At 55.6% G+C, this 23,504-nt stretch overlaps 1 protein-coding gene across 1 annotated transcript; it reads left to right on the top strand.

The window, feature by feature from the left end:
* The first annotated feature begins 1,823 nt into the window (after positions 1-1,823).
* CDK18 (cyclin-dependent kinase 18) lies at positions 1,824-17,820 on the top strand. The gene is made up of 16 exons (XM_011957734.1): positions 1,824-2,040; positions 8,254-8,404; positions 8,595-8,827; positions 9,348-9,473; positions 10,253-10,309; positions 11,148-11,262; positions 11,450-11,544; positions 11,848-11,910; positions 12,855-12,978; positions 13,109-13,229; positions 14,046-14,143; positions 14,372-14,477; positions 14,571-14,613; positions 15,316-15,406; positions 15,660-15,737; positions 16,372-17,820. Exons 1-16 carry the CDS (start codon positions 1,996-1,998, stop codon positions 16,404-16,406), a joined length of 1,581 nt encoding a protein of 526 aa, XP_011813124.1. The 5' UTR covers positions 1,824-1,995; the 3' UTR covers positions 16,407-17,820.
* The last annotated feature ends 5,684 nt before the right edge of the window (positions 17,821-23,504 follow it).

The raw sequence follows: 23,504 nt of genomic DNA, 5'->3' as shown, positions 1-23,504 counted from the left end.
TGCGATTACAGGCATGCAACTCCATGCCCAGCTGATTTTTGTATTTTTAGTAGAGACAGGGTTTCACCATATTGGCCAGGTTGGTCTTGAACTCCCTACCTCAGGTGATCTGCCCGCCTCGACCTCCCAAAGTGCTGGGATTACAGGCGTGAGCCACCGCCCCAGCCGCTTTGAAGGATTTTTTTTTCCTTTTTTTTTGAGATGGAGTCTTGCTCTGTCGCCCAGGCTGGAGTGCAGTGGTGCCATCTCAGCTCACTGCAAGCTCCGCCTCCCAGGTTCAAACAATTCTCCTGCCTCAGCCTCCCGAGTAGCTGGGACTACAGGCGCCCGCCACCTCGCCCGGCTAGTTTTTTGTATTTTTTAGTAGAGACAGGGTTTCACCGTGTTAGCCAGGATGGTCTCGATCTCCTGACCTCGTGATCCGCCCGTCTCGGCCTCCCAGAGTGCTGGGATTACAGGCTTGAGCCACCGCGCCTGGTGAAGGATTTTAAATGGGCAAGCAACACCATCAGAAAGCAGTTGAAAAAGTTAAGTCTAGGACGCTTATGGCGGTTGGATTGGAGGCCAAGTATTATTCTCAGTTAGCAGCAAGGAAACTGAGGCATAGGGTGTCTTCCCAGGTCACAGCTACTAAGTGGGGTTTCTTCCATGACCCCAAACTGCAGAGAATTTTGGAGAGCAGGGCTAGACACCGTGTGTTCCTCACTGCAAGACATTTCTGGTTGGAGTGAGAGTCTAGGAGACAACAGTGCATTTGTCTGGAGCAGAGGTGACCTTGATCCCCACTTTGCCTCCTGAGCAGACATCCAACAGGTTTGCCCAAATTGCTCCCGGAAGGCCTTCCCTGCCTACTTCCTGCATTCCAAACAGACTGTGGGAATCCTCCTGGAGCTCCGGGACTGTCCAGAGCATCTGTTCATTGGCAGGGTGACTGCAGGCCTGGCTATGCTCATTTCTGACCACCCTGAAGATTTCAGGCCTGCAACCTCTCTTATCGAGGCTGAGGCAGGGCAAGGTTGTGAGGAGGCCCCAAGGCTTCTGCTGCTGATGCCGCCACAGCTCCAGGTGGTCACCTAAGCGGTGACTGGCTTCCCCTGAGGTTTGTCCCAGGCTCTTGGAAACTAAGGCCTCCAGCTGTGCAGAACAGGGTCAGCTGGAGGATGAAGGAAGAGATGGTATCTGCAGGCTCCCAGCAGGCACAGTTCTCCCTGGGAGGAGACCTCGCTATGAGGTCTCTGAGGTCCTAGCTCATGACGACTGCAAGCTTGGTCAGCCATGGCCTCTAGTTCTTTGAAATTCATCCAAGGCCCAAAGTGGCTGAGTGACCCAGGCAGGGGCAGGGACTGGGAGACAGGGTGTCATAGGGATCCTGGCTGGTGGTCACCCTTCGTGACTGAGGGGCAGACCCTCTGGGCTTCAGATAGTGGGCAGCCGCAAGTTACATCCCCCAACCCCTTCCCCTGGGCCCACAGAGACCAAGATTGAAAAGAAAAGCACACAAAACAAAAAGAGGGACTTGGGGATGCATCTAACATGTGCCTGGAACACAGCAGATGCTCTATATGTGCCTGTAAAGCAGACACGTGCCTGCTGTATGCCACCAGCACCAGGCATAGAGACCAGTGTGCTCCAGGTGAGGGAGACAGGTAAAACGTCATGCCCCATTGAAAGAGGGGCACCTGGTGGTCCTGGGGGTGTGGGGTGAGTTCCGGGAAGCTCCTGAAGGCCCCAGGGACTTGTACAGCATGCAGGGGGCAATGAGGAGGGGCAAAGCCAGAGAGGAAGGGGCCCCAGATCTCGAAGAGCCTTTAGGTGCAGGCTGGGGAATTGGGGCTTTGTTCAAGAGGAGGGCAAAGAGGCATCTTGAAGAGGTTTGCTGAGAGGAGACTCCAGTCCTGGCCCCAGGAGCTTAAGAAGTGAAGCTGGCTTTCCCACTCTCCAGTCTACAGCATCCCAGATTCCCAGGATGCTCCACCAACCTCCTTCTCCACCTCCATGGTCTCTGGGTCAAGGTCTCTCAGGGGTCCAGCCCCAGGGCAGGTGTTAGGTCTGGGGCCTGGGACAGGTTGTCCCAGCAGTCGGTGGGCTGGGAATCTGCCCTGTCTGGACACTGGGGCCCTGGAGCTGGCCGGGCCTGCTCTGTGGAGCTTTCTTTCCTCCTAAGATAGAACGTGGAAATTGCCTGCCAGGAGCCGGGGTTCCCTGCCTTGCACGGGCCCCACCCTGAGTGGCCCTGCAGTTGTCTAAGGAGGGGGGACCCTGCCTCCCTGGCCCTTCTCCCCCTCACATCTGCCAAGAGATGATCCTGCTCCCTGTCTCCTGGCCCTCTTCTATCCTGGAATCCGAAAGCACTTTTCAATAAGGAAGTCTGCATGGATGTTTGATGAAGTTTATATGAGGACTCTTTTTGTCTGGGCAGGAACTTGAGAGATGAGAGCCAAGCTTTGCTGGACATCTTCCCTGTGCCAGCGGTGTGTTGTGTTGGCTCACCCAGCATGTCCACTAAGATACCACTGGACATTGAAAATGTCACCTGCTCAACATCTAACTCCTGGTCTTCCCACTGAAACCACTACTCCCAGAATGCCTTGTCTCCTCCAGTGACTGTTCCATCCCTCCACTCCGGCTGCTTGGCCAAAACCCTGCAGAGTCATGCTTGACTCTTTTCTCACCCACAACATGCAATCCATCTGCAAAGCTCTTTGGCTCCACCTTCAAAATATAGCCTGAATCCAGCCACTTCTCACCACCTCCACTGCTCCACACTGGTCCCAGCCACCACCAAGCTCTCTCCCCTGGGCCTCAGCAGCAGCCTCCTGCCCAGGCTCCCTGCTCTCCCATTGCTCCCCTTGTCTGTTCTCAACACAGCAGCGTGTTAAAGCCTCAGTGAGATCATGTCAGTCATCTGATCAAACCCTCCTTACCCCTCAAGGCCCAATACAGCTGCTCCGCGCTCCCATCCAGCATCCTCTCCAGCCACATCATCATCCTGCAGTGAACCAGACTCACTTCTGCCTCAGGACCTTTGCCCCTGCTGTTCCCTTGCTGACCTGCTTCTCCCAGACCCTGCATGACTGACCCCCTCACCTTACACCTACTCTGGATTTCTCCTGAGATGTCACCTGCTTCTCGGAGAGGCCTTCCTGACCATCCTGCTTAAACTTGCAACTGCACTTCCCACATCTTCCCTCTTTCCTGCATGAATTCCCATCATTTCACTTGTCACCATCTATCATACTGTGTATTCGTTCTGTGTATTGTCTGCACCTCCCTGCCCCTGATGGAAGGTATTAGGAAAGGAATTAATATCTGTTTCATTCATCTGTGGATTCTCAGGGTCTGCAACAGTGCCTGGCATGCAGCAGGTGTTCAGTAATTGTTGAATGAATGATTGGAGCCAGGAGTGAGAGGGGTTTTATAATGTTATTGCGATTCCACAGCCTGCTAGTGGTAGCACCAGAGTTTGGGTTTGTTTGGCATGCAATTCAGAGTGGGAGAAAACAGTCAAGCCTAGGCCACAGGGAAGGGGCAAGGGCGGGGCGGGCTCCAGGCAGGAGAAGAAAGGAGCAATATGGTCACGTTTGTGCACTTCGCAACAACCAGGAAACTGCTGTGTGATCTCGAGCAAGTCATTTCCCCTCTTGGAGCCTCAGCATCTTCACTGGGCAAGGGATGGGGATGGAGGGTGTGTGAGCATCTTCCCCTGCTAACATTCTGGGAGGCCAGCCTTGCTCACTGGGTGCACAGTGGCCTCTGGCAAGTGCTGGCTTTCCTCCCAGCCTGGCTCCTCCTTCCTCCTTCTGTGCCACTCATGGCTCTGGCACCAGCAGGAAGTTCTGGGCCGGCTGCTGTGTCCCTGGAAGGAAGCAACTGGAGCGGGCTGAGAGCTTTATGACTTACCTGGGCAGGGAAGTGGGAGGGGAGGCTGGCTGGGGTCTGCCTGCCCACCCTGCAGCTCCTCAGTGGGACTCTGCTCCTTCTACTTCCCCCACCCCCACTGCCAGGCCAGCATCCCTGGATGCCCATTGCCCTCTTCCCCTGGCACCAGTTGCACGGGGACAGCCCCAGATGGCTCCTTGGCCTGGGGACAAAGGCTGTGCTGTGCCTGGCCCTGGGCTGGCCTCAGGCTGGTCATACTGAGTCCTTCTGTCCCCACTTGGGGGTGAGGGGCAGACAGCACTAAGGTGACAGGCCTTTTTCCTGTCTCCCTTCCCCCTCAACCCCCAAATCTGAGGAGCTGACTCTCCCAAGGGAAAAATGACAGAGGCATCTTGTGTCTTGACCTAGGGAACAACAGACTATTCACTGCCCAGTCTGCCCTGTCACACCCAAGACCCTGCTGGGTTCAATGCCCTGATTGTCCCCAGCAGAGACAGACATCCACTCTGCTGTGGTCACCACCCCCACCGCCTGCTCCCCTGTCACCATCAGGAAGTCCGTCCTTCATCTGACCTCCATCCCTCCATCAGGAAGTCCATCCTACATCTGACCTCCATCCCTCCTGCTACTGACAGGCACTTCCTCTCGGGCTCCTCTCCTGTGGGTGGAGAACAGCTGGTCTCCATCGCCTGCACTGCTTGGCCCCACATTCTTGCTCCAGTCAGCTGCCTCTGGCCTCACCCTCCCTCCGTCTCCCTGCCGTTCACCCCACCCCAGGCACAGGCTGGTGGCTCCTTGCTCCTCACTGAACCTTGGGGAGAGCAGGTGTGACTCAGGGCTGAATCTCCTTTGTCTTGCAGAAATGGGGGGCCTCCTTCCCGGAGGCTTTTAATGAGCTCCCCTCTCCTCAGCCTACAATCAAGAGCAAGGGTGTGAGATTTATGGCTGCTACTTGTAGATTCCTGAGCCGCAAATCCAACAGGCCATCCCATAAATCCCGGACTGCAGGACGGTTTTATGGGGAAGCCCTGTTTTTAGAAAGGGGTGTGGCTGGTCTCCCTCCTGGCAGAGCTCAGACCTCAGGGAGCCAAGTGGCCGCCTCTCCCCACCCCCAGAGAACAACCATGACAAAGCACGGGGACATCGGTTGGTGCCGTGCAGATGCGCCAGCTTCCAGGACAGAGAGACTTCCTCTCCTGTGGGGGGCCTCCTGCTTCCCTCCCCTGCTCTGAGGATCCCCTGCCTCAGCACAGGAGGGTAGTCTGGAAGCCTAGGCAGATAATTGTCCCTGACCTGGACCTTAGATGTTTCCTGGTCACAGCTCCAGGTGTACATCATTGGAGATGTTTTTTCAAATGCATTTTCCCAGACACCATTCTCAGAACCTCAGTTCCAGAATCTCAGGGTAAGACCTAGGAATCTGAACTTTTTTACAATGCTCCCTGGTGATTCTAATGCTCAGCTATCTTTGAAAATAGTTGGCTGAGTGCAGTGGCTCATGCCTGTAATCCTAGCACTTTGGGAGGCCGAGGCAGGCAGATCACTTGAGGTCAGGAGTTCAAGACCAGCCTGGCCAACATGGCGAAACCCTGTCTCTACTGAAAACACAAAAATTAGCTGGGTGTGGTGGTGCAGGCCTGTAATCCCAGCTACTTGGGAGGCTGAGGCACGAGAATTGCTTGAGCCTGGAAGGTTGCAGTGAGCCAAGATCATGCCACTGCACTCCAGCTTGGGTGACAGAGTGAGACTCTGTCTCAAAAAAAAAAAAAAAAAGAAAAAGAAAAAAGAAAATAATTGATCTGTACAGGGGGCCATCTCCACTCTCCTATCTTACTTGGAAATGGCAGTCACCAGGTAGGAGTGTCTGGGTCCTCTTGTCACTAGGACCCATACCTCCTCCCACCATCACGAAGCCTCCAGTGGCCTGGATGCTATACACAAGTGTGAGGTTCGGTAGCTGCCCTCTGGAAGCTTCCTGTCTGCAAGAGTCCTGCAGACAGCAGACCTGAGACATTGCACAGAGCCATGGAGGAGCAGCTGAAGATGACTGACGGGAAGGAGTTTAGGGATGGGGAGACAGAAAAGTCCAAGGCTGGTGGGCTTTGCCAAGGAAGCCAAGGAGGAAGCGCTTTCAGCTACCTTCTCATCAAAGGAGGTATCACCAGCCCCTGAGTTCCTTGAGAATAGGGACCACCCTTTACTTGCCTCTGAAACCCTCATGCCTGGCACAATGCCGGTGCATATTAGGTGTTCAGTTTTTTTGTTTGTTTTTTGAGACAGAGTCTTGCTCTGTCGCCCAGGCTGGAGTGCAATGGCGCAATCTCCACTCACTGCAACCTCCACCTCCAGAGTTTAAGCGATTCTCCTGCCTCAGCCTCCCAAGTAACTGGGATCACAGGCACATGGCACCACGCCCCACTAATTTTTTTTGGGTTTTTTTTTTTGTATTTTTTTTTGTAATTTTTTTTGTATTTTTAGTAGAGACAGGGTTTCACCATGTTGGCCAGGCTGGTCTCAAACTCCTGACCTCAAGTGGTCCACCTGCCTCGGCCTCCCAAAGTGCTGGGATTATAGGCATGAGCCACCATGCCTGGCCAGTTCGTTTGTTGAGTGGAACTGAGTGAGACTTCAGGGCCCACTGACAGAGATGGACCTTCCTAGCACTGCAGACCCGAGGCCTCCACTCTGAGAGATGCCAGCCCGCTGAAGAAATGGAGAGCCTGTTCATACCCAGCCATGAATCTCGGCTGGGATCAGGGCGACTGGAGGGCCACCACTGAGCTGTGGTTGGGGGCAGCCAGGAGCATGCGCTGCCAGACAGAGGACCCTTTCCAGGCTGGCTGAGGACAGAAGGATGTGATCATTAAGCAAAGCCAACATGTTACTGACCCATAATCCCTTAAACCAGGAGGATTCGGGAAAGGCCTGGTCGCCTTGGCAACCAGGTGCTGGCCAGTGGCAGGGCTGAGCATCCTCCAGGAGTGGGCTGTGCCTGGTGCATGGGTAACAGCTGGGAGCAGGTGCAGCGCGGCCCATCACAGGGCTCACCCCGTGGTGCCTTCTTGCTGGCATGGGCAGAAGCCCTTGTGAGGCCTCAAGGGCAGTGTGTGCAGAGCAGGATGACAGGGGGGCTGCACTGAGCGTGTAGGAAACCATGAAGGGAAGTGGAGGGGAGGTGGGACAGTGCTGTTCTGGGTTTTCAGGGCAGGAGGGAGAAAGGAGGGTCTGCAGGAAGAAGCAGTTGCATGGGTCTCATTGGGTAGCCAGCAGGGTGTCCTCTATGGGGGGGTCTCTGCCAAGAGGACCGAGCTGCAAGTCTAAGAAGGACAGACATCAGCTCCCCTCCCTGCCTCTCTGCCCTGAGGGAAAGGAGGGTAGCCCCCCTCCCCCAGCCCTGTGCTCCTCCCCTAAGGCCAGAGGGCACGAGGAGCTGGAGAGCCTGAAGAAGAAAGCTTTCATGGTTGGGGACAGGGCCGTAGGGGTGGGCAGAAAGCTCACACTGCTCGTCCATGGTGTTCTCAGTAGGGGATACCCTGCCTGCTTGGAGGGGAGGGCTCTGGCATGGGAAGAGGCCAGCAGAGATCAGGCCTCATCTTCCCTAGGGGTCGACTTGTATTTCTGGCAAGCTTCTGTGTTTGCCCTGAGACCTTCCACTGCTCTTGACCTCCCATATTTCAGCTGGAGAGGAGATGCAGCTGGCCAGCTCTGATGCACTCTTCCGTTCCCTCCTCCTTTTCCCCTCTTGCCTCCTGGGGTGTGCCAGAGCAGGGACCTTCATGTGTCAGTATCAGAGGTGAAATGAGGTTTGAACCCAATCATGTCCCAAGGGTGTTGGCCAAGCTGACATTCAGTTTATGGGCCTTGGTCAGTAAGATTTACTGGCTGTTGACACATTCAAGCCCTTGGACACAAGTTGGTAAATTTCTCCTGGCCCAACGACTGCCCGGTTCTGGCACCCTCCCTGCCACCCCAACCCTTCCCCCAGAACTCTCTAGACCTCTAGCAGCTAAAAGGCTCAGGTCTGGGGGACCTTCAGGATCCTCTTTGCATATCATGCCTGCTATTATGACCAGTACTTTGCTGGACTAAGTGGTCCATAGAGAACTGCACGGGGTGTGGCCGGGTGGGTTGTTGGTGGGAGATGGGGGCAGTGCTGAGAGTTGCTGGGAGGAAGAGGGTAACTGGGAAGAAGAGGGTGAACACCCACCCTCAGGGGGGTCAAACTTTGGAGAAGACACAACCCTGGCTCCCAGTGATGGCGGCATACAGGTCGACAGAACTTGATGGAAAGAGAGAGCTGAATTCCCAGTGGGTGGAGACCCAGACTGGTTGCCTTGTTCATTTCACCTGCTCTTCTCACACCTCCCATCTCAGGACCTGGCTGCCCGGTCCCTCATGATCATGAACAAGATGAAGAACTTTAAGCGCCGTTTCTCCCTGTCAGTGCCCCGCACTGAGACCATCGAAGAGTCCTTGGCTGAATTCACAGAGCAATTCAACCAGCTCCACAACCGGCGGAACGAGGGTGAGAGGTCTGGGTCCACCCAGCACCTCTCCCACCTACCAGACACTCCCCAGGCACCTCCTTCCCCTCCCTGCCCACCCCTTCCCCACTGGCCTTAGGAGAGGAGCACAGGGCTGGGGGAGGGGGGAGCTACCCTCCTCTCCCTCAGGGCAGAGAGGCAGGGAGGGGAGCTGATGCCTGTCCCTCTTAGACTTGCAGCTCGGTCCTCTTGGCAGAGACCCCCCGCAGGAGTGCAGTACCTTCTCCCCAACGGACAGCGGGGAGGAGCCCGGGCAGTTGTCCCCTGGTGTGCAGTTCCAGCGGCGGCGGAACCAGCGCCGCTTCTCCATGGAGGTGAGGGCCTCTGGAGCTCTGCCCCGGAAGGTGGCAGGATGCATGCACAGGGGTGTGCACAGGACGGCAGCTGCCTTACAGCCAGACTTCGTGAGTTCAAATTCCAGCTCTGCCATTCATTAGCTCTGTGACTTTGAGCAAGTTACTCAACCTCTGTGCACCATGGTCTCCTTGTCTTTAAAATGGTCATCATGGATTAAATGGGTTAATCTATGCCAAGTACTTACAACATTCCTGAACTTAGCAAGGGCTAGACAATTTGACTATTTGATCCACACACATAGGCCCAAATATACGAAAAAATATACTTACAGAATCGGTGCCTGTAAGGGCATGAGATTCATGTTGCACAGATGGTGATACTGTGGCCCAGAGAGGCGGAGAGTGACCTGGTTGTGCTAAGGTCACACAGCAGCCCCAGGTGTTCATGTGTATGTCTTGAGCACACACTGGGAGCAGCTGTGAGCTTGGGGTCACAGCCCACATGTGATTGGGCTCTGAATGGTTGTTCTGCAGGGAACGCTAGGTCCAGAGTGAGAGTCTGGGGCCCCACAGCCCTAGCTACCCTGAAGCCAACAGTGGTGTCCCCATCTCATCCCTGTCACCACAGGACGTCAGCAAGAGGCTCTCTCTGCCCATGGATATCCGCCTGCCCCAGGAATTCCTACAGAAGCTACAGATGGAGAGCCCAGATCTGCCCAAGCCGCCCAGCCGCATGTCCCGCCGGGCCTCCCTGGTGAGTCCCAAGAGGGTCAGAGGACACAGGTGGGGTAATATGCCCTCCCCAGCACAGGCATATCAGTCCCAGCTGAGGCCTATATGGTGTTTCCAGGAAGATTCCTGGGCCTCTGGCGCCACCTGCTGGCTTGAGTGCATTCGACTAGATCGTCCTACGTCATCCATTTCCTAGATGAGTCCCACTTGGGCTAGAATGGGACTCTAAGCCTACACCAGGTCCCACGATCTCCACATGGTTAAGATCAATAGGCCAGTTGGCATGTGCCTTCCAGTCCTAGCCGCCTATCAGAGCTGTCTGGGACATCTTACAAAACACAGACTCTAGGACCCCTCCAGACACCTATAGAATCAGCCTCTCCGGCTAGGGGGTCCGGGAATCCGTCTTGTTAAGGGTTGGATCCACCTGGGCTAGAAGTGTGCCGATGAGACACACCATCAGGTAGGTGGGTTCTGAACTGGACACTCAGGGTAAAATGGGAAAAAAGGCAGCATTCACTCTGGAGGAGCTTGTGGTCTCAGTCGGAGACACAGGTAGTCAAGATGTGCAACAATCCCAGGTGCCACAGCCCTGGGCTCCACACTCTTGGCTGTCCTGGGAGGAAGAAACTCACACTTCCATGAGCTCTGTCCTTTATCACAGGGATAAAGGGAAAACGAGCCCCTTCCACCATGGGGTCTCATCCCTTCCCTCCCAGAGGCTGGATTTGGGGGAGGTGTCATGTCTCTGGAGCTGCTAAGGGCTTCAAGCTCGTGGCATTCTGTGTCTCTCCCTCTCAGTCAGACATTGGCTTTGGGAAACTGGAAACGTACGTGAAACTGGACAAACTGGGAGAGGTAAGACGCTGGCTTTGGTCTTCTCCAAATAGCCAGGCAGGGTGGCTTGGAGGAGGGGCAGACCTCCCTGGTCGGCCCTCTCTGGTCGGCCCTCTCATGGCCCCTGCCCCATAGACGTGCACAGTCTTGGCTGTGCACTCTGGCCTAGCCCTTGGCAGGGGTTGAAGTGGGCTCAGATCCTGAAGGAGGGCGTGAGGATAGAGTAGCCATGGCCCTGGGCAGAATCCAGTCTTTTTTTTTTTTTTCTTCAAGTCCTTCTTGCCTGGGTTCAAAACCTACCTCCACCATTTACTAGCTCTGTGACCTTTGGTGAGTTACATGACCTCTCTGTGTGCCTCAGTTTCTTCCTCTGTCCAATGAGATAGTAACTGTCCTATCACACGGGGTTATTGCGAGGATTGGGCAGGTTATGTACAGCACGCAGACGATGCCTGGCACATAGGAAGCGCTATATCACTGAAGAATTTCTGTTGTCACTGTGCAGAGGCCTGGGGTGGGTGAAGGTTTATGGAGAGGGGAACACACAGCCCTTTCAGGAGCCCAAAGAGGTGACCTCTGTGTAAACATCAGCATCATACAAGGAAGAAAAAACCTGGTGTTATCATAGAGGGGCACACGGCGTGCTGGGGCTTAGAGGAAGGACGGATTCACTCCAACTGGGGGTCATTAGGGATGCTTCCTGGAGGAAGTAGGCTTTGGAGGGAACAGCATGTCCGTGAAGGGAGGAAGGGCACTCAGGCCCCAGTCACAGCCCAGGCAGAGGCACAAATGGGGAGACACTGGACAGAGGCCAGCAGCACCTGAATGTGCCTGGGGCCACTGTGGCCCTCCATCCCAGGGCACCTATGCCACAGTCTTCAAAGGGCGCAGCAAACTGACGGAGAACCTCGTGGCCCTGAAAGAGATCCGGCTGGAGCATGAGGAGGGAGCGCCCTGCACTGCCATCCGAGAGGGTACAGCGTCCTAGGCTCCCACACTCCCCCTGGGGCTTCAGGAGGAGGGGTTCACCAGCCTGCGCCCTGGTAGGAGCTGGGGGTGGAGGGTCATTGCTGGAGTGGGACTCCTGGAGCTGACCCCAAGAAAAGAGGGTATTGGGACACATGGGGTCCTAGGGACCCAGGCAGGCTTGTCTCCCCACAGTGTCTCTGCTGAAGAACCTGAAGCACGCCAATATTGTGACCCTGCATGACCTCATCCACACAGATCGGTCCCTCACTTTGGTGTTTGAGTACCTGGTGAGAGTCGGGCTGGGGCTGGCAGCCTCTCCCTCTTGTGGTAGAAACAGGGTGTGGGTAGGGGAGTGGGAAGCTGAGGAAGTGGGAGAGGTGGGATGAGGGCGAACCAGGCCTTGTTCTGGAATCAGGTTCTCAGATGCTCCCTTGCAGGAGTGGGCCAAGAGCTCAGGCTTAGGGGTGGCTCAAGCCAGGGACCTGTCCCACTAGTGGACGTGGGCCCTTCCCAGGGAGGGGCTTCCTCTTCTCAGCCTGTGTCTGGGCTTCTGGCCATGGGGCAGGACTGAGTCACGCTCTGTGTTCCAGGACAGTGACCTGAAGCAGTATCTGGATCACTGTGGGAACCTCATGAGCATGCACAACGTCAAGGTGAGGCCTCGGGGGCAGGGTCCCCCCATCTTGACAGCCACCTGTTCAGAAGCCCAGTGCGGGGATCCACTCTCACCGCCAGGGATCTGGCTGCTGGGGTGGCTCAGACCTTCCCACCTGGGAAAGAGGGAGAGGGCAGTGCCATCAAAGAGTCTAGGAACTGGGTTGAGCACTTTACCCCAGGAACAGACACACACTCTCTGCCACTGTCCAGCTGTTGGTATAAAATCCACTCCCAACTCTGAACATCAGTTTCCCCGTCTGTCAAATGGGAGTGTGAGCTACCTGCCAGAATGTAGGGAGGCTTCTGGAGAAACTGGGGGTTATGAATGACCTCTCCTGGTGTTTGTTAAAGAATCAAGGCTGGCGCATGCGTGTAATCCCAGCACTGGGAGGCCAGGGCAGGAAGATGGCTTGAACCCAGGAGTTTGAGACCAGCCTGGGCAACATGGCAAGACCTCAGCTCTACTAAAAATTGGAAAATTAGCCTGGCACAGTAGTGTGCACCCATAGTCCCAGCTGCTTGAGAGGCTGAGGCAGGAGGACCACTTGAACCCGGGAGGTTGAGGCCGCAGTGAGCCATGATCATGCCACTGCATTCCAGCCTGGGTGACAGAGTAAAACGCTGTCTCTAAAAGAAAAAAAAAAAAAAGGATCAAGCACATACGTCTCCACATAGGCAGGCATCCTGACCCCCGTTCCCCTGACTGAGACTTCTCTGGTCTCCCCTACACTCACTGTCTCCTCTGCATCCCTGGTGTCCTCCCCTCTGGATGGGACTCCCTGGTGTGGGTGGGCCCAGGATGGGGGCTGCAGGGTAGGCAGGAGAATGAGGGGCTTGTGCTGACCTCACTGCCAAACCCCTGCCCCCATCCCGGTCCCAGCCTTGGAGCAGAGGCGCAGGGCCACCTTCCACCTCACATTTCTCTTCCCCCCTCTCCCAGATTTTCATGTTCCAGCTGCTCCGGGGCCTCGCCTACTGTCACCACCGCAAGATCCTGCACCGGGACCTGAAGCCCCAGAACCTGCTCATCAACGAGAAGGGGGAGCTGAAGCTGGCTGACTTCGGTGAGGCTGGGGCTAGGGTGGGGGTCTGATGCCACTGGGGTGCCTCAAGGTGTGGGTGCAGTGGGGGAGGGCATAGCAGTCAACCCCACAGCACCTGTGGACAGAGGTCCAGTGACATGTCTGCCCCCAGGACTGGCCAGGGCCAAGTCAGTGCCCACAAAGACCTACTCCAATGAGGTGGTGACCCTGTGGTACAGGCCCCCCGATGTGCTGCTGGGATCCACAGAGTACTCCACCCCCATTGATATGTGGTGAGTGAGCACTTTGCGGACCGAGGAGGGGAGGACAGGCCTGGCCACACCTCCAGACTCTCTTTTGCTGCCCCAAGGGCCTCGGGGAAGAACTTCCTAACTTCCTTTGCCTAAAAGCCATGTGACATCCTGCTGAACTGGATGTTAAAAAATTAAGTCTGAAATAGAATCGGTTAGGGTTTCCCTGGCTTAAATAGAGCCTCCAAGGCTGTGCATTTGAAATCCTCCCCCAGGGGCCTGTGGGAGGTTACCAGAGACCCAGAGGGTCCAGGAGGGCCCCTATAGTAAATACGAGGAATCTTCCCCAAGCATCAGTCCCAGTGAAAATTTTGAAAGAGAAGTACTATTTTTATGTTAAAATGAACAAGCGTATGATTTGGTGTAAAATGAAAAATCAGCCCAAATTGCAAGCCAAGCCGCCAGTGGTGATGAATGGCTGCTGTGACTCCACCCTGAGGTTCCCCAGGAGAATGGATTTATGTACTTCTCTCTTCCAGTGGGGCACACAGTGGAGAGAGTTTGAGACAACACTGCTGAGAGAATTGCCACATGGGCGCTGGCTGCACAGACCCAAACCTCACAGAGCGAAAGGGGAGAGGTCGCAGCTTTCCCGAGCCCAGGGAAGCCCCCAGAGAGGGGCTGTAGTGGGGGCTGGGTAGTTCTAGGAGCCTCCACTGCCCTGGGCCACCCCTCCGCCGCCAGAGCCACGACCCCTGCAGCCACCTGTGGCAGGTCGTCGTTGGTGCCCTAGTGGAGCAGCCCTAGGAAGGGCGGCCGCCCCTGCCTGATGCCGCCCCTGCCCCTTGCTCCCCGCAGGGGCGTGGGCTGCATCCACTACGAGATGGCCACAGGGAGGCCCCTCTTCCCGGGCTCCACAGTCAAGGAGGAGCTGCACCTCATCTTCCGCCTCCTCGGTCAGTCTCCCGCTGCTCCGTCCCTCTCACCACCAGGGGGCGCCGGAACTCCGTCCGGCCCAGGCGCCGAGTGGGACTGGGAGGAGCGGCTCGCCTAGTTCTCTCCCGGGCGGGGACCCCCTGTGGCCTCGGCCATCTTTGCTCCCACCTCCTACGTTGCATCCCTTTCAAGTCGGCCTTGGCCCTGGGCCTCACTCACGCCCTCCCCACCCTCTCTCGTCTCCCCAGGGACCCCCACAGAAGAGACGTGGCCCGGCGTGACCGCCTTCTCCGAGTTCCGCACCTACAGCTTCCCCCGCTACCTCCCGCAGCCGCTCATCAACCACGCGCCCAGGTAGCCCCGGCGCCCGCACCGCCCCTCCTGCTGTGGCCCTGGCTCTCCCACCCCCGCTCAGGCACAGCCTGTGTCCGCGCCTTCTCCTTGCAGGTTGGATACGGATGGCATCCACCTCCTAAGCAGCCTGCTCCCGGTGAGTGACCTCCCGGCGGGGCCCAGGGAGAGGCAGCCAAAGAGCCGGAGTCCCCGTGCCCCATGCTAGGCCTACGCCCCAACTTCTGTGGCTCGTGTGCTCACACGTCTTTGAAACATCTTCCCTGTACTCTCCACCCCAAGGCCCAGGGGAGCGCTGGCCTCCATACACATCCTCTGGAGTCTCTGCACTGCGAGCCCAAACCGTTACTAGCTCTGTAGCTCTGGGCAAGTTACAGAGCTCCTCCATGTCTCAGTTTCCTCCGCTGCAAAGTGGGATTAATTCCTATTTTATAAGCTGGCAGTGAGGATACATTGAGCTGACGGGACACACTTAGTGTGGTGCCTGTCTTCTAAGGCAGACGATGAAGTGTCGTTATCGGCACAACGCTTCCTATTGCGGATGTTCTCCTTCTAATCATAGTTGGTTTGCATCTGTATTTCTATCCCAAGAGAAGGTCACTGCCCTCAAGTTTCATTTCTGGTTTTTCCTGGTGGCTGGAGACCAGGGAGCCTTCCCTTGAGTCTTGAGATGGCTTGAGGTTGGATTTGTGGTAGGGGCTGGAGGCTGACCTAGGGCTTCTCCTGTTAGTCTCAAGCCCCACCCACCTTGGTGCTCTAACCAGCACAGGAGTCCTGCTGCCCAGAGGGTTCCCTGCAGCCCCCCAGCTAGGGCCCAATAGCCCCACCTTGTGCCTTTCAGTATGAATCCAAGAGTCGCATGTCAGCAGAGGCTGCCCTGAGTCACCCCTACTTCCGGTCTTTGGGAGAGCGTGTGCACCAGCTTGAAGACAGTGAGTGTTGTCGGGGCAGGGAGCAGGGTCACCCAGAACCAAGGAAAGGGGGTGGTGACTGTGGGTAGAAGAACCAGAACAAAGAGACCAGAGGCCCCAGGCCCAGCTGAGCAGCCCTGGACACCTGGCCTCCCCTGCTGGGGTTCTCACTGCAAACTGAGGGGGCAAACAGTGGAAATGAGATGCTGCCTCCAGGGCTCAGTTGGTCTGGCTCCACCCAGCTCTCTCCCCATCATGTCCTTCTCTCCCCCAGCTGCCTCCATCTTCTCCCTGAAAGAGATCCAGCTCCAGAAGGACCCAGGCTACCGGGGCTTGGCCTTCCAGCAGCCAGGTAGGGGCTTGTGCTCTCCTGGAGCCCTTCCCTTGTTAGTGGAAGCCAGGACAGGCTACCCCTCCCCAGTGGGGACTCCCGTGGTCCCCTCGCCACTTTCTTCCCTTTGGAGTCTTTAGGGAGCAGAGAAAGGGTTGGTTTCTCCTGCCTAGGCTTCCTCGTCCAGCTCTTCCCTCTTCAACCCTCACCCCAGACAGGACATTGTGTTTGGCAGTAGCCCTGGCAGAGAGGCATGCTGTCTCTGGTGCATTCGCTCTGCAAACTCTGAGCTCTCTAATCAGATTCCATCCTGGGAGAATGGTACTTTGTTCCTAGAATAGTCAATGGCCTTGGACATTGACAAATGCTTCCCATGCATCCTCTCCTTTAATCCTTAAAACACCCCTTGAAGTTGGTACTACTACTGTTCCCCATTTCATAGTCAATGAAACTGAGGCTCTGGGAGGTTAAATCACAAGACATGCAGCTAGTAAGTAGCAGAGATGGGATTTGACACCAGGTCAGACCCGCTCCTGCGTGCATGCCCTTGCTTGCTCTGTCAGAGCAGCTCTGGGGGACAGCGACTGTCCCTGCTGGTCTGGGGTACACCTTGGCCCAGCCTCCTCCCTGCAGCCCCACCTCCTCCATTCTCCAGGACGAGGGAAGAACAGGCGGCAGAGCATCTTCTGAGCCGCGCCCACCCTGCCGTGGCCCAAGGGACAAGAGATCACATGGACCACAAATTCGGGTAGGATGGAACCTGTGTGGCCCTCGGAGGACTGAAGAACGAGGGCTGACAGCCAGCCCAGAAGACCGTTTGGCAGCCCTGCTGGCCACGGCTGTTTCTTCTCTGTGCTTCCCACGTGCCTCCCCAGTAGTCCTCACCTGCATACCAACCCCTCCATTACCCACGTCGGGGCTGGCATGAGCTGCTTCCCTGAGAGGACGTGAGAGGGAGGGGGGACCTTGTACCCTCTCCCGCCCTGAAGTGTTTGGGCACCTGCGTGGGATGCACATGGGCGAGAGAATTAAGGCGCCAGGATGGGCACTGCGCCCTGGATACAGCCTTTACCCTCCTCCCCCGGGGACCTGCCTAGGGCCAGTTTGGTAGTCCCCTTTTCTGGCCCCTTGGAGCCCACAGGTGTTTCATCTGTTTCCCTTCTGAGAGCAAGAAGAGACACGGCATGCTCTCTGGGACCCTGGAATCCTAGGTACCCACATGTGTGCCAAAGCCTGCCCTACCTGGCAGGTGTCCCACAGCAACAGAAGGAGTAGTAGTCCCCTTTCTTTCCATCAGCCCTACCCCACCCTCATTCCCCCGACTCCCTCTGGCTTGAACCGTGGCTGAGCAGCGCCGGCATGCTTGGATGCCCAGCTATGTCCAGAGGTGGCCTGGGTCTGCCGGTTGCACGCCTGCCACCTCAGCCAGCCCCCACCCAGCTCACCAGTCTGAATGGAGTTGCCTTAAATTGGCAGGTGGTAGCGTGCTCACTGCCCTTGGAGCTGTGATCGGCTCCTGCCTGTCCACCCCTTCCCCAGGTGGCTCCTGCTTATCTTATCATCCTGGGGCTCTGATTAGCTAGGCCTGGTCAGGGTCCTGGGGACAGCACCCAGATATGCAGAGTCACCCTGACGCTGGTACCGGGCTGACCTCAGCTCCCGGAGGGTCGCACAGCCTCCCCATCCCTCCTTCCCGGCCTTGTGGCTCGTGTCCACCTGATCCCAATACCAGCTTTCCCAAGCCCCTGCCACCCCAGAGGGCAGCCACGACAGGGAGAGGTGTAGATGCCACCATCTGAGGTAGAGGAATGTGGACCAGGAGCAGGCTGTGATGCTGAGACACGACACTTGCCTCCGGGGGCCTGGAGCCTGGGGGGCCAGGGCCCCTAAAGAAGGCTCCCCTCTGTATCCCCCAGGTCTCCTCAACAGTGGGCTGATCCTGAATGGCACAGGCCAAGGGGAGGCTAGCCTCACCTTTCTACCCAGGCCTCCTGCCCTGCCCACCTCAGGCCCCCACCCTCCACTCCTCCTCACGGTACTGTGAACATCCTGTGACTCAGCGCAGAGACAGATAATATATTTAATTCATGTTGTACAGAAAGGAGCAAGCGGTCTCATACAGAAAAGCTGATTTTGATAGATTGATGCCAAAGATGGAGAACCGAAGGCCCCTCTCAGGCCTAATGAGTGTGGGTGGGGCGTGCTTGTGTGCATGTGTGTGTGTGTGTGTGTTGTATGTATATATATGTATAAAATGAGGAGAGAGTTTGATTTGTGTGTATCTCTGACCTCCACCTCACCCCAGGCTGTGGGACAGGTGCCTAGCATTCACCCTGCTGTATCCTGGGTGCTGCTGCATTCGGAGCAAGAAGTTGGCTTTTGCTGAGGAGCATCAGTGGTGGTTGTGGGTAGGCAGAGGATCCCCAGGCCTGGGAGTCTGACCTGTGGCCTGGCATTGGCCCAAGTTGGTGCCTGTGGGGTGGGGCTGGCCAGGAGAGCAAAGAGGGACTCCTGGACAGGGGTCTGGGGTCTGGCCATGCAGCTGATGCCTGTGTTCCCAGCACCAAATGGCCCCCTGGCTTCTGGGTAGGGAGGGAGGCAGGATCAAGATGGGGTTGACATGGGAGATGGCCAAGACCAGGGCAGCAGGATGAGGGTGTGAGCCTTGCTGTAATTCAGGCCCTGCAAGCATTACTGCAGACCTGGAATACACCTCCTGCTGTTGCCTAGACCACCTCCCCATCTTTGATCTGGACGCCACCCCCGCCCACATCACACACAGCTCCCAAAGTGCTCAGAATCCTGCTGTTGTCCAATTCAGTATCCAGGTTTGTTCTTCCCGAGACCACTCTGAGAATGCCAGGCCCCAAGCCCTGCCTCGTGACCTGTCCTCATGCCTGGCCTTAAGCGCTTTGCAGTTTGCCGGCATGGTTTGCAGTTACTGGAGTGGGTGGCTGCTTTCCAGAGGAGGAAGCTCATGCTGAGGCTGATGATGTCTCCCAAGGCTCTGGAAATAAGGGGCGGACCAGGGCTCCATTCTCAGCCCAGTGCCAGTTCTACCCAACGAGACCTCCTCACTTTGCTTGTAGGCAGCCAGACACCGAAGCAGGATTGTAACTCAGACAATTAGTGCTTGAGGGGAGGAGAAGGGCTGGGAAATGCATTGGTGGGAATTGGAAACCAGACATTTATTAAGCTCCCTGCTGGGTGCCAGGCAGCCCTGTGCCCAGGCATTGTCTCACTGAATCCTCATGGAAACCCCCCTTTCTCCCCACTTTGCAGATGAGGACATGAGCCTCCCAGGGGTAGCCTGGGGTCACATGCCAAATTAGAATCCCAGATGTCTGCCCCCAGCCCTGTGGTCTTCAAGGAGTGGGAGGCGTGAGGAGGGTTAGGTGGAGAGAGTGCAGAGGCCCTGGTGGGAGGAAAACACACAAGGAAGGACATGGGCAGATGCTGCCTTGAGGAGCACTTTGCAAGGCCACCCTTGTGGCAGGCAGAGGTGGCCCGGCGAGGCTCTGCATCTTTAGGAGTCGCTGGGGGCAGCCATTCTTGTTGCTGCAGCTGTGGCCCTGCGGTGGAGGCACACACCTAGGGGCTTCTGACATCAGGCACTCTGAGCTTCTGCCCTAGAAGGCTGCCAGGGCTGGGGGTGCGGGCCAGCCTGGGGTTGTGGAACTCAGCTGGACAAGCCCACACCACGCCTTGGATAGGGTTGGTGCTCAAAAAGTGATGGCTCCAGAGAAGGAAGCTGGGTTCGGGCGTGAAGAGGGGCCGACTGATTTTGGCCATGAGCTGCCACTGGGCTCCCAGGGACCAGGCTGAGCTACAACACAACCCAGTGTCCTGGAGTGTCGGTTTCCTGGGCACCCCTGCAATCATTTCCTTATGCTGGTGACGCTCAAAAACAGGAGGCTGCCGCATTCCGCAGGACTTCCCGGCCCAAAGCAGCCTTTTACAAGTCATTTCCCTGTCTGGCCTCACTTTTGCCATCTGCCTGCTTCTGAGACAGGTCAGGAATATCCAGGGTGCAGATGCCTTCCCCTCCACCATGGCAACTTGGCAGAGGCATTTGAGGCATGCAGCAGCCCTGCAGCTTCAGACACAATGTCCTATTTGCTGAACTCTACAGGGTGGGGGTGATACCAGCTCCCGTGCTTGGCACTGCCCACATCATCCTATACCCCGGTGGGATCTGGAGCTGGCTCTCCCCTGCCTCACCCTCCTGTGGACTCCCACTCACCCTTCCCCTGCTGTCTGGGTCCAGTGGTCAGGGCTGATGTCTAATAGGCTACCACTCCTCTACCCTGCTAGGCCCCCTGGGCCAGCCAAGTGTCAGGCACCGTTGCAGGCCTGCTCCTTTCCTCCCTCCTTGAAGCATCCCAGCCTCCTTTGGGCCATCTCCCCGCCTCTATCTCTGCTCAGACCCTTGCTTTTGGCCGTGACACTCTACGGGGCCAAGGGTAGCTCTGATGAGATTGCAGGTGCCACATGGCCACTTCTACTTCCTCCCTTGTTTTCTCCTCTCCCTTCCTCCTGCTTCTTTTTCCTTCTCTCAGTGCCCCTTGGGGGCACTAGGTATTACTCAGTGGGCGGCCCTGAGTAACAGTGAAATCCAGAGATCAGTAATCTGACCCAGCCTCTTCTCTAAGGAAGGAGATTTTGCAGCCTCTCCCTTGAATCACCCAAGCCTCCAGATCCTGAGGTGTGTTCTCAATGCCAAGCATCAACCCTTGCTCCTGCACCCATGGGCCTTCCTGGTGATGTGACGCAAACATGAAGAGCTGAAGCATGGACAGGGCGTGGCAGGGAGGATCCCCGCTGCCCTCCTGCGTGTGGTCAGCACCCCTGCTTGCCCCTTTCTGGGCTAGAAACTTCTAGCCCAGTTCCTCATCTTCCTGTCTCCTCCAGAGCTCCTCCCTCCCTAATTTACTCATTATCCACCAGATGGTTCCAGACTCTGTGCCGGGCTCTGTTTTCAGTCAAATACCCGGGATACAAACTTGACTCTGACTTAGACCGCACTCCCAGGAACTCAGCGTCTCAGAGGCGGCTAGGATGTAATCTTTTATTCCTCTCAGCTTCTTAAGGTCTCAGCTACTTGGGGGAAAGACAGTTGTCCATTAGTCATTCTATTAAAACTTGCCAAGTTTTTTTTTTTTTTCTTCGAGAACAATAAAATGTTTTAATGTCCTCATGTTTTCCCTGGAGGAGGGACTGGCTGAGTCCTAGGTTCCTGGGGAGAAGGAATCTTCCACAACCAGGGAAATATCACACAGGCTCCAAAATCACACAGACTTGGATTCAAATCCCAGCTCTACGGCTTGCAAGCTGTGTCACGTTGGGAATGTTCCTTAACTGCTTTGTGCCTCAGTTTCCCTTTCTGTAAAATGGAGATAGTGATAACACCTGTTTCACAAGGTTGTGAGGATTTAAGAATGAATATTCAGGCCCGGCGCGGTGGCTCATACCTGTAATCCCAGCCCTTTTGGAGGCCGAGGTGGGTGAATCACTTGAGGCCAGGAGTTCGAGACCAGCCTGGCCAACATGGTGAAGCCCCGTCTCTACTAAAAATACAAAAATTAGCCGAGTGCGGTGGTGGACACTTGTAATCCAAGCTACTTGGGAGGCTGAGACAGGATAATTGTTTGAACCCAGGAGGCAGAGGCTGCAGTGAGCCAAGATCGCGCCACTGCACTCCAGCCTGGGTGACAGAGTGAGACCCTGTCTCAAAAAAAAAAGAAAGAAAGAATATTCAGGAGGGGCCTGACCCAGAGTGCTAGGTAAGTAAGATCCTCACTCTGCACACTCCCACCCACTTCTCCACAAGCAGGAATTCCAGCTGTCTCCCTCCTGGAAGTAAAGTGGAAGATCATATGCTTTTATTTCTTGCATTCTTCACTCTTGATAAGATCTCAATCAGCAAGAATGTATTAAGAACATCCTACTTAAAATATTTTGCAAGACTTTTAAAATGACCTGAGCCCAGAGTTTTTCTCCATGGGAGCTTTAAACGTAGCTGGGGAAGTAAACATGGAAAGAGAATTTATGATAAAAGGCACTGGGTCAGGTGTCACTCAAAGTGAAATCTGCTGCCTCTTGAGGTAGTAAGCGCGTTGTTCCCCAGACTGGGAAACCACTTGGGTTTTCCAGGGGCACCGCTGCCTCTGGTACGTCTTGCCAGGTTCCTGAGGAGGCAGCGGCCAGATCCGCACCTGGCCTGACCCTGTTCCTTGGATCTTTCTTTTTTGCTGTGTGGAGTAGCAAAGTGTAACTGGCAGATGAGACATTCCTCAGAGAAGCCAGATGAATGTGGCAAAGCATGATTCTGGGCTTGCAAACACCCTTCTCCTTGGATTCCAGGATGCCAGGGGTATCCTCTCAGTCCTGTCACTGGCTTTGAAGCCAGACTTGGCTTTTCAGGACCTGGGACTGATTCTGGGGTGTGGGAATGAACTAATCTGGATTTTTTTTTTTTTTTTTTTTTTTTTTGAGACACAGTCTTACTCTGTTGCCTAGGCTGGAGTGCAGTGGTATGATCTTGGCTCACTACAACCTCTGCCTTCTGGGTTCAAGCGATTCTCATGCCTCAGCCTCCCAAGTAGCTGGGATTATAGGCATGTGCCACCACATCCAGTTAATTTTTGTATTTTTAGTGGAGATGGGGTTTTGCCATGTGGACCAGGTTGGCCTTGAACTCCTGGCCTCAAGTGATCCACCTGCCTCGGCCTCCCAAAGTGCTGGGATTACAGTCATGAACCACCATGCCCAGCCCTCAATCTGGGATTCTTAACGTTGGAGTTGATGAGAGTAGGAGGGCCAAGTTGGGGAACAGGGGATGGGGCCAGAGGTTAGGGCTCAGTACTGTTTCCTGCCTTGGGCAGATGGCTTGAGTGGGTGCCTTCAGCCACCTGTGATTCCACACCTCCGGCCAGTGTTCCACTTAGTAATGGAATTTACTGCCTGGCTTCTCTGTAGAAGAAGAAGAGTGGGGGTGGGACAAGGTTGAGATTTACAAGCAATAGAGGCAGTGCTGTGCCAGGCTGCCTCAGCCTGAATCCTGGCACCACCACATCCTAGTTGTATGACCTTAGCCACATAGCATGGCTTCTCTCTGCCTCAGTTTCCCCACCTGCAAAATGGGGTGATCATAGGATGAGTGTGGGTTAAATGAATTAGTACATGAAAAGCACACAGAGCCCAGGCACGGTGGCTCACGCCTGTAATCCTAGCACTGTGGGAGGTCAAGGTGAGCAGCTCATGAGGTCAGGAATTCGAGACCAGCCTGGCCAACATAGTGAAATGCTGTCTCTACTAAAAATACAAAAATTAGCCAGGCATGGTGGTGCATGCCTGTAATCCCAGCTACCCAGGAGGCTGAGGCAGGAGAATCAGTTGAACCTGGGAGGCAGAGGTTGTGGTGAGCCAAGATTGTGCCACTGCACTCCAGCTTAGGCAACAGAGCAAGATTCTGTCTGAAACAAAAAAAAAAAAAAAGAGGAAGGAGAAGAAGAGGAAGAAGAGAAAAAAAGGAAGAAGAGGAAGAAGGAGAGGAAGAAAAGGAAGAGGAAGAGAAAGAGGAGGAAGGAGAGGAAAAGGAAGAAGAATAATTTACTGGTCATGTAGAAAGCACTACACAGGTCGGGCGCGGTGGCTCAAGCCTGTAATCCCAGCACTTTGGGAGGCCTAGATGGGTGGATCACGAGGTCAGGAGATCAAGACCATCCTGGCTAACATGGTGAAACCCTGTCTCTACTAAAAAATACAAAAAACTAGCCGGGCAAGCTG

This window comes from Colobus angolensis, unplaced genomic scaffold, assembly GCF_000951035.1.
Source record: "Colobus angolensis palliatus isolate OR3802 unplaced genomic scaffold, Cang.pa_1.0 Scaffold449, whole genome shotgun sequence".
Classification (NCBI taxonomy): domain Eukaryota; kingdom Metazoa; phylum Chordata; class Mammalia; order Primates; family Cercopithecidae; genus Colobus; species Colobus angolensis.
The sequence above is the reverse complement of the archived record's forward strand: the minus strand, read 5'-3'. Positions and strand labels throughout refer to the sequence as shown.